At 36.2% G+C, this 14302-nt stretch overlaps 1 protein-coding gene across 1 annotated transcript in view; it reads right to left on the bottom strand.

Annotated features, from left to right (window-relative positions):
* CSMD3 (CUB and Sushi multiple domains 3) overlaps window positions 1-14302 on the bottom strand; it is a 1469335-nt gene that overhangs the window by 37711 nt on the left and 1417322 nt on the right. Inside the window, exons 62-63 of the mRNA XM_061439111.1 lie at window positions 6324-6497; window positions 4472-4545 (exon numbers count right to left, since the gene is read on the bottom strand). Coding sequence (XP_061295095.1) covers window positions 4472-4545; window positions 6324-6497 — 248 coding nt within the window. The remainder of the gene's footprint in view (window positions 1-4471; window positions 4546-6323; window positions 6498-14302) is intronic.

Raw genomic sequence — 14302 nt, 5'->3', positions numbered from 1 at the left:
CCGAAGAACTGATGCTTTTGAACTGTGGTGTTGGAGAAGACTCTTGAGAGTCCCTTGGACTGCAAGGAGATCCAACCAGTCCATTCTAAAGGTGATCAGTTCTGGGTGTCCTTTGGAAGGAATGATGCTAAAGATGAAACTCCAGTACTTTGGCCACCTCATGCAAAGAGTTGACTCATTGGAAAAGACTCTGATGCTGGGAGGGATTGAGGGCAGGAGGAGAAGGGGACAACAGAGGATGAGATGGCTGGATGGCATCCCAACTCGATGGATGTGAATCTGGGTGAACTCCGGGAGTTGGTGATGGACAGGAAGGCCTGGCATGTTGCAATTCATGGGGTCTCAAAGGTTCGGACACAACTGAGCGACTGAACTGAACTGAAGTGAGCGTTACTTTCGGAGAAGGCAATGGCAACCCACTCCAGTTCTCTTGCCTGGCAAATCCCATGGACAGAGGAGCCTGGTAGGCTGCAGTCCATGGGGTCAATAGGAGTGGGACACAACTGAGAGACTTCACTTTCACTTTCATGCATTGGAGAAGGAAATGGCAACCCACTTCAATATTCTTGCCTGGAGGATCCCAGGGATAGGGGAACCTGGTGGGCTGCCATCTATGGGGTTGCACAGAGTCGGACACGACTGAAGCAACTTAGCAGCAGCAGCAGCATTACTTTATGACCAATCCTGGATGATCACAAATAGTTGATCATGTTGTCTTTAGTTGATTATTTCTGTCTCCCTACTCCTCAGTCGTGGATGCTTTTTAGTCTCGTAGTCAAGACAGAGCTTTTCATCAAGGATATTTTGGTAGGGTTAAATATCCAAGTGTTAAATAACTTAGAATTAAATATCTAAAAGTCAAATTAAAAATACTTTATAATACCTTTACATAACATGTCCTAAATCAATATAATGTGTCTTCTAAATACCAGAGCTCAATTTAGAGTAATAAGCAGTTAGCAAAATATTTGTGTTTGGTATTTCCTCCATAATTAATCTGGACATTGCATCAATCATTTTGACAGCAATTTTCCTTACTAGCTAAAATTGTTCCAAGTAACAATATTTTAGATAAAAAGAGAAATTACTTTTAATACCTTTTTTTCTAATGCTAGAGTGTTTGACATCCCTTACAAGAGATATATTCCTATATTTTAATAATTATATCAAAGTCCAAAAATCTACTACATAAATCTTTATAGAAAAGGAGAATGAACAAATAAACATATTAAAAATAAAATTAAGAAATGCAGAGTGCTTCTGTAATTCATAGCTTTCCCTTTTCTCCTGTCCCTCCTAGAAGTGGGCTAACCACAGCTATGATTTTATTTAACTCACTACCGGTCACTTGATCAGACCAGAGATAGATACAAAAGTTGGAACATTTTGATTCTGTCTCTGGATATCTGAAACTGAGATCAAGACAATCTTGCTGTATATGCTGCTACTGCTAAGTTGATTCAGTCGTGTTCGACTCTGTGCAACCCCATAGACAGCAGCCCACCAGGCTCCCCCGTCCCTGGGATTCTCCAGGCAAGAACACTGGAGTGGGTTGCCATTTTCTTCTCCAATGAAGGAAATGAAAAGTGAAAGTGAAAAGTGAAAGGGAAGTTGCTCAGTTGTGTCTGACTCTTCGAGACCCCATGGACTGCAGCCTACCAGCTCCTCCGTCCGTGAGATTTTCCAGGCAAGAGTACTGGAGTGGGTTGCCATTGCCTTCTCCGTATGTGACTGAGATGTAAATAGAAAGGATATACCTTTTGCCATATGGCCAATCTACAGAGAAAGAAAATGAAGTATATAAATGCAGAGTAATGGAAGAGACTTAGTACTGTTGCCCAGTTCCTAGATTTTAGGCTTGATGAGTCTCACCCAGATCTCTTTTCTTGTGGCCTGGGACAAACCTACACATGGCTTATAATGTCTTTAGTTTTAAGCTAGTTGAAAATAATTCTTGTAAGCAAGGGTTTTCATCAACTGCTAGCTATACCTTTTCTAGTTATATAAGACCATATTTATTTGCTACCCACCAATAAATTGATATTAGAATTACATAACATTTTTTATTCTGCTGGCTCTACATAGGTTTAGTAAACATAATTTACATATAAATATATATAATAAGTATATATACAGACATACACATATATCTGCCATAAACATGTAAGAAAGTTGACGTCCATAATTTAACATACTTAGTATTTCATTTCTAATTTTCATAGAGATTAGTATAAATATACATAAAGATTTTAACATATCTTAAATCTAGCCTATTCATATTTATCTAGAGAGAATAAAATGATCTAATATATGTTTAATATCTAAATAATAGTTTAACTTTGTGATAACATTTTTCAGTGATTATAATAGAATTCTTAAAATGCAGAGTGAATGATTCTATTCATTTTAATGGATGACTATTCTAAACTCCGGAGAAGGCAATGGCACCCCACTCCAGTACTGCTGCCTGGAGAATCCCATGGATGGAGGAGCCTGGTAGACTGTAGTCCATGGGGTCGCTAAAAGTCGAACACGACTGAGAGACTTCCATTTCACTTTTCACTTTCATGCATTGGAGAAGGAAATGGCAACCCACTCCAGTGTTCTTGCCTGGAGAATCCCAAGGACAGAGGAGCCTGATATGCTGCAGTCCCTGGGGTCGCACAGAGTTGGACACGACTGAAGTGACTTAGCAGCAGTAGCATTCTAAACTCAATTCTATTCATTTCTATTATTTCAAAGGATATTTGCTAAAAAAGGACACAGATTCTTTAGAAAGCCATCTGATTTAGTGTATAGACACTAACACCGAAATTCTGTATTCTATAAAAATACTGCCATTGACCTGCTTTGTTTTGTTTCAGTTTATTGGCTTATATGATGAGGGTTAATGCTGTCTAGCTAGTTGCTTATTTTTCAAGATCTCGATCAGTTGATAAACATTTTATGGAGATATGAATCTAAAGTTTTCTGAAAACATCAACATAATAGAGACCAAGACACTTCTTTACACTTTTGTGTTACCTCGACAACCTGAGGCAAACAGGAAGAATTGGAAAAGCTATCAAATCAATGTTCATACTGTGCCTGAACTGTAGATAAATGATAACTATTTTTAGCAACAGAAATATGGCACCTTTGATGAGCACTTCCTTTAGAAATAGATGTTCCTCAGGTTCACACTGAATTCCACAGAAAATAGCACAATTTAGAAAACCCTGTGACACAAGGCAATTGGGTAACCTGTAAATTGGCTATTTTCTTTTGGAATCAATATGCACTATGGCTCCCCTATGGCCCCTATAATGAAAATGTTTCTGAATCTCTACATAAAATCTAAACTGGAATAAGAAGAGAAAAGAATGTTAGCCACATACGATTGGACATGTTAAAGTACTCTAACAATCCAACTATGTGTTGTGGAATAATAGGTTATGGTTAAATTATATTTTCAGAAATATTCCACATCAATGATAATCTTTAAAATTACTTTAGTATTATATATATATATATAAAATAAGAAAAAAATCTTTTAGTCTTATTGCCTTACTAACCACACTTTTATGCATTTGTTAACTCTGACTCAGAAGTTTCTCTTTAAACCTCTTTCATCTACACTTTTCCTCACTGTCTCCATATTTCTTGTAGATTTTACTCATTTACTCCCTCACTTAATATATCTCTTACCTATAAGCTAGTGCCTATAGATTTTTCTATGCTCACAGGTCTCTCCAATTTTTCTCTTGCTTTATACTCATGGTCAGTCAGGCTATATCTTGAGGCATATATTTCTTTTAATTTCCTATTATTTCCACTCTTTTTTTGGCTGTTGCCTTTTTAAAAATGTGTTAATGAATACATAAGCATGACTCTTTTTATACTTGCATGAACAGGATCTGTGCACTGAACCAAATAAGCCTTTTGATCTAGTTTTATATTAAATGAAAACATTTATTTAAAGTACACACTTGACGAATAACTTAGGCAAGAAAAAGACAAATACAACATGATCTCACTTACATGTAGAATCTAAAAAAATTAACAATGACAACAACAATAGAAATCCAAACTCGCCTAAAAAGAGATCAGATCTGTGGTTACCAGAACAGTGGGCCGGGGATGGGGGGTGTGGCGGAGAACTGAAGGAAGGTAATCAAAAGGTACAAACTTCTAGTTATAAGAGCAATAAGTACTAGATATGTAATATACAATGATGAGTATATATAACACTGTTGTATTATATACAGGAAAGTTCTTAAGAGAATAGGTCTTAATAATCATCACAAGGAATTATTTTCTTTTTTGCTTTTTTAATTGTATCTGTGTGAGAAATGGATGCCAACTAATACAACTGCAGGAATCATTCCCAATATATATGTCACACCATTGGGCTGTACACTTTAAATTTATATAATAATATATATCAGTTATATCTCAATAAAACATGAAAAAATAATAACAAAGTACCTACTTGAAATCCAAATGTATTGTTCTGAGATCCATGACGTGGCACGCCTGGATTGTCACATGATGTACGGGTGGGTTCTAAAATAAAGAAAATATTCTTTTTCTTAAAATAAAAAGTGTAATATTCCTTTAAAACATATAGGTTTATTTAAATGTATATTTATCCTATGTAAAATAATTTTAAGAGATCTAGGGTTTCATGAAAGGGTCCTGGTAATAATAAACAAAAAAAATCTAATAAACATCTCCATGAACAGAAACTTGCTAATCTTAAAGCCAAAAACTCAGGTATAATACTGCAGTTTATACAAATTATGTAATCCATGAACTTTGAACACTTCTAATATAAAAGCATTTGACATCCAACTAACTCTGGTAATAAAAAGTTAAAGGAAAATGAAGGATATGAAAGAGGACCACATGCATAAAACATTTGCTTAGGGATTTTTCTAAGAATTAATCTCAAGTAGGGTAATAGTGCCTTTAAGAAATAATTTATTACACGACTTAGTTATTTGCATTTTCACTGACACCTGTAAGAGAGTCAAACACAAAAATGGTAGGGCTGATAGCCCCTGAGTTGGCTAGCTTGTATGACAGAATTTTTCATAAGTTTACTCAATGTGAAATTTAATTTTAGGAGAAAAAGGAACCCTAAATACACTATTGGTGTGAATATAAATTGGTACAGCTGCTATTTAAAAACTAAAAATAAAACTACCCTGTGACTCAGCAATTTCAATCCTGGGTGTATACACCCCACAAACTAAAGCACTAATTTGAAAGATATTCACAGCAACATTATTTACAATTGCCAAGATACTGAAGCGACCAACAGATGAATGGATAAATAAGATGTGATATACATATATATGAATGAAAATCTGCCATTTGTAGCAACATGGATGGAGTTGGAGGGTATTATGCTGAGTGAAATAAATCAGAGAAAGAAATACTGTATGATACCGCTTATATGTGGATTCTAAAAAAAAAATAGAAAAAAAAAAACAGTAAATATAACAAAAAAGAAGCAAACTCACAGATGTAGAAGACAGTCTAGTGGTTACCAGTGCAAAGAGGGAAGGAGGGAGGGACAAAAGAGGTGTAGGGAATTAAGAGGTGCAAACCATTATGCATAAAATAAACTAAGAAGATACATAGTACAACATGGGAAATAGAGCTAATATTTTATAACTGCACATGAGTATAACCTTTAAAAATTGTGAATCACTATACTAAACACCTGTAACATATAATTTTGTACATCAACTATATTTGAATGAAAAAATAAGACAATAAAAACACACAAAAATTAGGATTAGAGCAATGTACTTAGAACCATTTGAAATCAATATACCTTTGTAATATTTTTGAAGCAAGTTTAATTTCATTTGAGTATGCTTTATTAACTGCAAAGAGTCAAACACGACTGAGCAACTGAACTGAACTGATACAAATGTTAGTACTTCATGATAGTAATATGGAAGCTTTTTTCATTTTACTGGTAAACAGGAAAACTATTTTAAAAGTACTAAAGTAATAAATGTTTAATAATATTAAGTTTCAGTGCCTTACAATGGCTTCTATGTTTTACATTTTTGTTTTTCATATTTGCTGCTGCTGCTGCTAAGTCACTTCAGTCATGTCTGACTCTGTGCGACCCCATAGACGGCAGCCCACCAGGCTCCTGCATCCATGGGATTTTCCAGGCAAGAGTACTGGAGTGGGGTGCCATTGCCTTCTCCGTTTTCACATTTAACCAACTATAATTTATAGGATAAAGTAAATCATTAAATGTCATTACTAGCTATTAATTCCAAAATTACTGAGCACTGTCCATCTTTCATTAATATTACCTATGCAGTGAGGTGATGAACCACTCCAAGTGCCATCTGCTTGACATATTCTGGTGCTAGATCCCACTAATATGAAAGGAGAATTGCAGCTGAATGAAACCTCTGACTGGTATATAAAGCTTTTGCCTTCTCTTTTTCCTTGGGCAGGTATACCAGGGTCACCACAAAATTTTGCTATAAGTGAAAAGAGAGACAATTGTACAATGATTTAAATTCATCAGAGTTAACGGTTTAGAAAAGTAATAAAAATAATTGGAATATTGCACTAAAGTGACATGGAATCCATGTTAATCTATTCCAATGAAAATACTTTTAGCTTTTGTCTACATGAATAAATGCTTAATATTCAGCTCAGCATTATTGCTGAGGTTTTTAAATTTTTTTTTCCACCTAGTAGACCAGCATAACAGTTAATAGATTTTTAAAAAATTTTATCTTGACCAGAATCAAACCACATATTTGTACATGTAGGCTACAAAATTGGAGTATATATTTGAAAAGGATGGGACTCACGAATAGCTCTATCAGAAACAAACAACCATAATAGTCTAGGATGTACCCTGCAGATTGCTCTATATTTTTCAGTGTATATAAAAGATGCAGGTACTTGTTTCATAGATATGTGCTCTGTTGAACACCTGGGTCATGTATCCTAGTATCCTGCTGTCTCCCTCTTCAAAATATAGTGCATGTGTAGTGGTAGTGGTGGGTGGGTGGGATGCGTGTGAGTGTTTTTTAAAGAGAAAAGAAGGTCATTAGAATCCAAATTCATGCAAAAACAATCTCAACATTCTGCAGCCATTGAAAAGATAAACTTGACAGCAGTTCTAAGCAAACTGATTAGATGACTCCATTCAACACATATTTTTAAAGTACTAAAAACAGACACTATTCTTAGTAACTTTAGGTGCTTGCACTGATTGATAAACAGACTAAGGTTCCTGCACTTGTGAAGTTTATGCTTTTGTGAAGAAAGCAAACAGTAAACATAATTAATAAGTACAGATGATAGTATGTGGGAAGATAATAAGTCCCATGAGGAAAAATAGTGTGGGAGAAGATCAGGACTGTATTGTGGACGTGATAGATGGTGAAGACTAGTAGTAGACTTTAATAAGGTAGATGGCTGTCTCTCACTGAGAAAAGTTTTGGAGGGAAAAAAAACAAAAAACAAAAAAACATCTCCTCCGTTTATATCTCAAGACAGAACATTACAGTCAGAGGAAAGAGCATTGCCAAAGCCCTCTGCTGGGGCAAATCTAGCATGCTAGAGGAAGAGCGAGGCCATTGAGGCCGGAGCCGCAGTGTAGTACAGGATGAGATCAGACGACTTCAGAGCCAATAGATATCCAGGCAAAGCACATACTGCGTATTTTCAATTTTAAAACTGTAGTAAAAAATAAATAACATGTAATTTTTTATTTTAACTGTGTTTAAAAATTTCATTGCTATCAGTTATTTTGTAATTATTTTTTTTTTTTTCTTTTTTTTATTTTATTTTATTTTATTTTTTTTTATTCTTCCAATTTTATTTTATTTTTAAACTTTACATAATTGTATTAGTTTTGCCAAATATCAAAATGAATCCGCCACAGGTATACATGTGTTCCCCATCCCGAACCCTCCTCCCTCCTCCCTCCCCATACCATCCCTCTGGGCCGTCCCAGTGCACCAGCCCCAAGCATCCAGCATCATGCATCGAACCTGGACTGGCAACTCGTTTCCTACATGATATTTTACATGTTTCATTGCCATTCTCCCACATCTTCCCACCCTCTCCCTCTCCCACAGAGTCCATAAGACTGCTCTATACATCAGTGTCTCTTTTGCTGTCTCGTACACCGGGTTATTGTTACCGTCTTTCTAAATTCCATATATATGCATTAGTATACTGTATTTATGTTTTTCCTTCTGGCTTACTTCACTCTGTATAATAGGCTCCAGTTTCATCCACCTCATTAGAACTGATTCAAATGTATTCTTTTTAATGGCTGAGTAATACTCCATTGTGTATATGTACCACAGCTTTCTTATCCATTCATCTGCTGATGGACATCTAGGTTGCTTCCACGTCTTGGCTATTATAAACAGTGCTGCGATGAACATTGGGGTACACGTGTCTCTTTCCCTTCTGGTTTCCTCAGTGTGTATGCCCAGCAGTGGGATTGCTGGATCATAAGGCAGTTCTATTTCCAGTTTTTTAAGGAATCTCCACACTGTTCTCCATAGTGGCTGTACTAGTTTGCATTCCCACCAACAGTGTAAGAGGGTTCCCTTTTCTCCACACCCTCTCCAGCATTTATTATTTGTAGACTTTTGGATCGCAGCCATTCTGACTGGTGTGAAATGGTACCTCATGGTGGTTTTGATTTGCATTTCTCTGATAATGAGTGATGTTGAGCATCTTTTCATGTGTTTGTTAGCCATCTGTATGTCTTTTTTGGAGAAATGTCTATTTAGTTCTTTGGCCCATTTTTTGATTGGGTCGTTTATTTTTATGGAGTTGAGCTGTAGGAGTTGCTTGTATATTTTTGAGATTAGTTGTTTGTCGGTTGCTTCATTTGCTATTATTTTCTCCCATTCTGAAGGCTGTCTTTTCACCTTGCTAATAGTTTCCTTTGATGTGCAGAAGCTTTTAAGGTTAATTAGGTCCCATTTGTTTATTTTTGCTTTTATTATGGATTAAAGACAATCTCTTTAACAAGTGGTGCTGGGAAATCTGGTCAACCACTTGTAAAAGAATGAAACTGGACCACTTTCTAACACCATACACAAAAATAAACTCAAAATGGATTAAAGATCTAAACGTAAGACCAGAAACTATAAAACTCCTAGAGGAGAACATAGGCAAAACACTCTCCGACATACATCACAGCAGGATCCTCTATGACCCACCTCCCAGAATATTGGAAATAAAAGCAAAAATAAACAAATGTAATTATTTTATAACCTACTTTTGAAGTGTTTCTCATTCATATTTCTGCTGAGTTATTCAACAACAAAAAAAGGAGATATGTAACCACATAAACTTCTCAATCTTCCCCTCGCATGCCCCATATCATTCCATCTATTTTCTACCTTTATATTTTCATGTACTAAACCAAATAACTATCAGTGTTTGGATAGAAACCTAAGACACAGGGTTTATTTTCAAAAGGCTTCAGTTTACCTTGATACAAACTTTAGGATAAAAAAGGCATAGTTTGAACAGAAATAAAGAGAAAAGATTTTCCTCTTCATTAAATACCTAAAATGATTGAATGTGACTCTTCAATGGATAGGAGAATTGTCTCTTAAGTAAACTTTCTCTGAATTGAAATTTATACTCTGCCATTTACTAGTAATAGACCTTGAAGCCACTCAGTCCTGTCCAACTCTTTGTGACCACATGGACTGTAGCTGGCTCGGCTCCTCTGCCCACGGGATTTTCTAAGCAAGAATACTGGAGTGGGTTGCTATTCTTTTCTCCAGGGGATCTTTCTGAACCAAGGATCGAACCTGGGTTTCCTGCATTGGTAGGCAGATTCTTTATAGTCTGAGCTACCTGGAAAGCCAACTTTAGGTACTGCAGTAATATCAAATCTTGTTTTAATTACATAAGTGTCTATTTTATTTATCCCATTTTAAATAATCACCCAAAGAGTTTTTTAATTTATTTGGGGTAAAATCTTCTTAAAAATTTTTTTAACCTCACTGAAATGATATATAGGCCTTTCTTATTTTTCTCCACGTTTTTTGTTGATATTCTTAATTGCTCTTATTAGCATCTGTAATGCCCATTGAGAAGGCCTCAAGGAAGCTTCGAAACCGTTTTCTCGTTCAAAAGAGATTCCTTAAAAAACTGGACATAGAACTGCCTTATGACCCAGCAATACACTGCTGGGCATACACACCGAGGAAACCAGAATTGAAAGAGACACGTGTATCCCAATGTTCATCGCAGCACTGTTTATAATAGCCAGGATATGGAAGCAACCTAGATGTCCATCAGCAGATGAATGGATAAGAAAGCTGTGGTACATATACACAATGGAGTATTACTCAGCCATTAAAAAGAATACATTTGAATCAGTTCTAATGAGGTGGATGAAATTGGAGCCTATTATACAGTGAAGTAAGCCAGAAAGAAAAACACCAATACAGTATACTAATGCATATATATGGAATTTAGAAAGATGGTAATGATAACCCTGTATGAGAGACAGCAAAGGAAACACAGATGTATAGAACAGTCTTTTGGACTCTGTGGGAGATGGAGAGGGTGGGATGATTTGGGAGAATGGCATTGAAACATGTATAATATCATATATGAAATGAATTGCCAGTCCAAGTTCGATGCGTAATACTGGTTGCTTGGGGCTGGTGCACTGGGATGACCCAGAGGGATGGTATGGGGAGGGAGGAAGGAGGAGGGTTCAGGATGGGGAACACGTGTATACCTGTTGTGGATTCATGCTGATGTATGACAAAACCAATACAATGTTGTAAAGTAATTAACCTCCAATTAAAATAAAAAAATTTATATTTGAAAAACAAAGAAAATATACCAAATTATTAAAAAAAATTTCTTAGGTTACTTTGACTTTGTTTAATAGAAACCAACAAAATAGTTATTTACAATGAGAGCCCTTCATATTTAATAATTTGTTAGTTTCTCTAATTTTAAAAGGATCCATCATTTATATAAACAAACACACATACACTAGAACAACCTAGAAAGATACATAATAAAAAAACCTAGGAAGATCAGATAGGATGCTTACATCAAAGACTTTAGGCCATGAAATAGAGCAGCTGGTCCCTAAGTGGCAGAGTTACCCAGTGTCTATACAATTTGATCTCTTTCTCTGAACTCAGGTGTCATTATCTATTAAAATGTCATAACTAAACATGCCTACCCAGGAGTTCTGCTATATGTATGTAAAGCAACTGGGTCAAAGTCAGCCTTATTATATTTGGATATCTTATATATCCAATATATAACTTATATAATATAGCCTTATTGAATTTTGGATACAATTTAAATGTCTATGGTATTTTATTAGTATTTGTGTTTTAATAGATCCCAAAATAAAACATTATGTTGAGAAACAAGATTTTTTTCACTCATACCAAACAAACTTTACCATAAACTCAATTCTGTAATATTCTCTTGTGTCTATCTGTTCTGAAGTAACTATTGAATAGTTACTAATATATAATATAGTTTCACTTAGAACACATTGGTCTATTCTTAGATGATTATTAACATGAATCAGAATTTCACGGGTCAATTTGTGTGACTCAACCTTGAGGCTTGGAACACATTATTCTACTAAATCATGTTTACTAGAAACAGCTTGTTTAGATGTTGCATAAATTTCAGTCTAATAGATCACAACTGCTGAGGTACACTAGTTTTATCTCTCATGCTAAATAAAACTGGTTAGTATACTCTCTGCAGCAAATGTGATACAAATGATCTGATGGGCCAGCAAATGGTGGTATTCCCTGCCTAGTGTTTTCAATCACTTAATAGTAAGCTCTTCAAATAAACTATCCTGTTTATGATTGGCCTTTTGAAATGAGAAATTTTAAACATAGTTTATTTTTTCCACTTTTCAGTTACACGTAGAGCTCTTACATTTCATTTTAAGAGATCCTTTCTTACTCCAAGGTCATTTAGGTAGTCTTATAATCAATATCACAGTAATCCAAGTCTATGCCCCAACCAGTAACACTGAAGAAGCTGAAGTTGAACAGTTCTATGAAGACCTATTAGACCTTTTAGAACTAACACCCAAAAAAGATGTCCTTTTCATTATAGGGGACTGGAATGCAAAAGTAGGAAGTCAGGAAACACCTGGAGTAACAGGCAAATTTGGCCTTGGAATACGGAATGAAGCAGGGCAAAGACTAACAGAGTTTTGCCAAGAAAATGCACTGGTTATAATAAACACCCTCTTCCAACAACACAAGAGAAGACTCTATACATGGACATCACCAGATGGTCAACACCGAAATCGGACTGATTATATTCTTTGCAGCCAAAGATGGAAAAGCTCTATACAGTCAGCGAAAACAAGACCAGGAGCTGACTGTGGCTCAGATCATGAACTCCTTATTGCCAAATTCAGACTGACATTGAAGAAAGTAGGGAAAACCACTAGACCATTCAGGTATGACCTAAATCAAATCCCTTATGATTATAAAGTGGAAGTGAGAAATAGATTTAAGGGCCTAGATCTGATAGATAGAGTGCATGATGAACTATGGAATGAGGTTTGTGACATTGTACAGGAGACAGGGATCAAGACCATCCCCATGGAAAAGAAATGCAAAAAAGCAAAATGGCTGTCTGGGGAGGCTTTACAAATAGCTGTGAAAAGAAGAGAAGCAAAAAGCAAAGGAGAAAAGGAAAGATATAAACATCTGAATGCAGAGTTCCAAAGAATAACAAGAAGAGATAAGAAAGCCTTCTTCAGCGATCAATCAAAGAAATAGAGGAAAACAACAGAATGGGAAAGACTAGAGATTTCTTCAAGAAAATCAGAGATACCAAAGGAACATTTCAGGCAAAGATGGGCTCGATAAAGGACAGAAATAGTATGGACCTAACAGAAGCAGAAGATATTAAGAAGAGATGGCAAGACTACACAGAACTGTACAAAAAGATCTTCACAACCCAGATAATCATGATGGTGTGATCACTGACCTAGAGCCAGACATCCTGGAATGTGAAGTCAAGTGGGTCTTAGAAAGCATCACTACGAACAAAGCTAGTGGAGGTGATAGAATTCCAGTTGAGCTATTCCAAATCCTGAAGGATGATGCTGTGAAAGTGCTGCACTCAATATGCCAGCAAATTTGGAAAACTCAGCAGTGGTCACAGGACTGGAAAAGGTCAGTTTTCATTTCAATCTCAAAGAAAGGCAATGCCAAAGAATGCTCAAACTAGTGCACAATTGCACTCATCTTACACGCTAGTAAATTAATGCTCAACATTCTCCAAGCCAGGCTTCAGCAATATGTGAACTGTGAACTTCGTGATGTTCAAGCTGGTTTTAGAAAAGGCAGAGGAACCAGAGATCAAATTGCCAACATCTGCTGGATCATGGAAAAAGCAAGAGAGTTCCAGAAAAACATCTATTTCTGCTTTATTGCCTATGCCAAAGCCTTTGACTGTGTGGATCACAATAAACTGTGGGAATTTCTGAAAGAGATGGGAATATCAGACCACCTCATCTGCCTCTTGAGAAATCTGTAGGCAGGTCAGGAAGCAACAGTTAGAACTGGACATGGAACAACAGACTGGTTCCAAATAGGAAAAGGAATATGTCAAGGCTGTATATTGTCACCCTGTTTATTTAACTTCTATGCAGAGTACATCATGAGAAACGCTGGACTGGAAGAAGCACAAGCTGGAATCAAGATTGCAGAAATATCAATAACCTCAGATATGCAGATGACACCACCCTTATGGCAGAAAGTGAAGAGGAACTTAAAAAGCCTGTTGATGAAAGTGAAAGTGGAGAGTGAAAAAATTGGCTTAAAGCTCAACATTCAGAAAACGAAGATCATGGCATCTGGTCCCATCACTTCCTGGCAAATAGATGGGGAAACAGTGGAAACAGTGTCAGACTTTATTTTTCTGGGCTCCAAAATCACTGCAGATGGTGACTGCAGCCATGAAATTAAAAGATGCTTACTCCTTGGAAGGAAAGTTATGACCAACCTAGATAGAATATTGAAAAGCAGAGACATTACTTTGCCAACAAAAGTCTGTCTAGTCACGGCTATGGTTTTTCCTGTGGTCATGTATGGATGTGAGAGTTGGACTGTGAAGAAGGCTGAGTACTGAAGAATTGATGCTTTTGAACTGTGGTGTTGGAGAAGACTCTTGAGTGCCTTGGACTGCAAGGAGATCCAACCAGTCCATTCTGAAGGAGATCAGCCCTGGGATTTCTTTGGGAGGAATGATGCTAAAGCTGAAAGTCCAG

This window comes from Bos javanicus, chromosome 14, assembly GCF_032452875.1.
Source record: "Bos javanicus breed banteng chromosome 14, ARS-OSU_banteng_1.0, whole genome shotgun sequence".
NCBI classification, from domain to species: Eukaryota; Metazoa; Chordata; class Mammalia; order Artiodactyla; family Bovidae; genus Bos; species Bos javanicus.
Note: the sequence above shows the minus strand (reverse complement) of the source record. Positions and strands in the feature narration are given on the sequence as shown.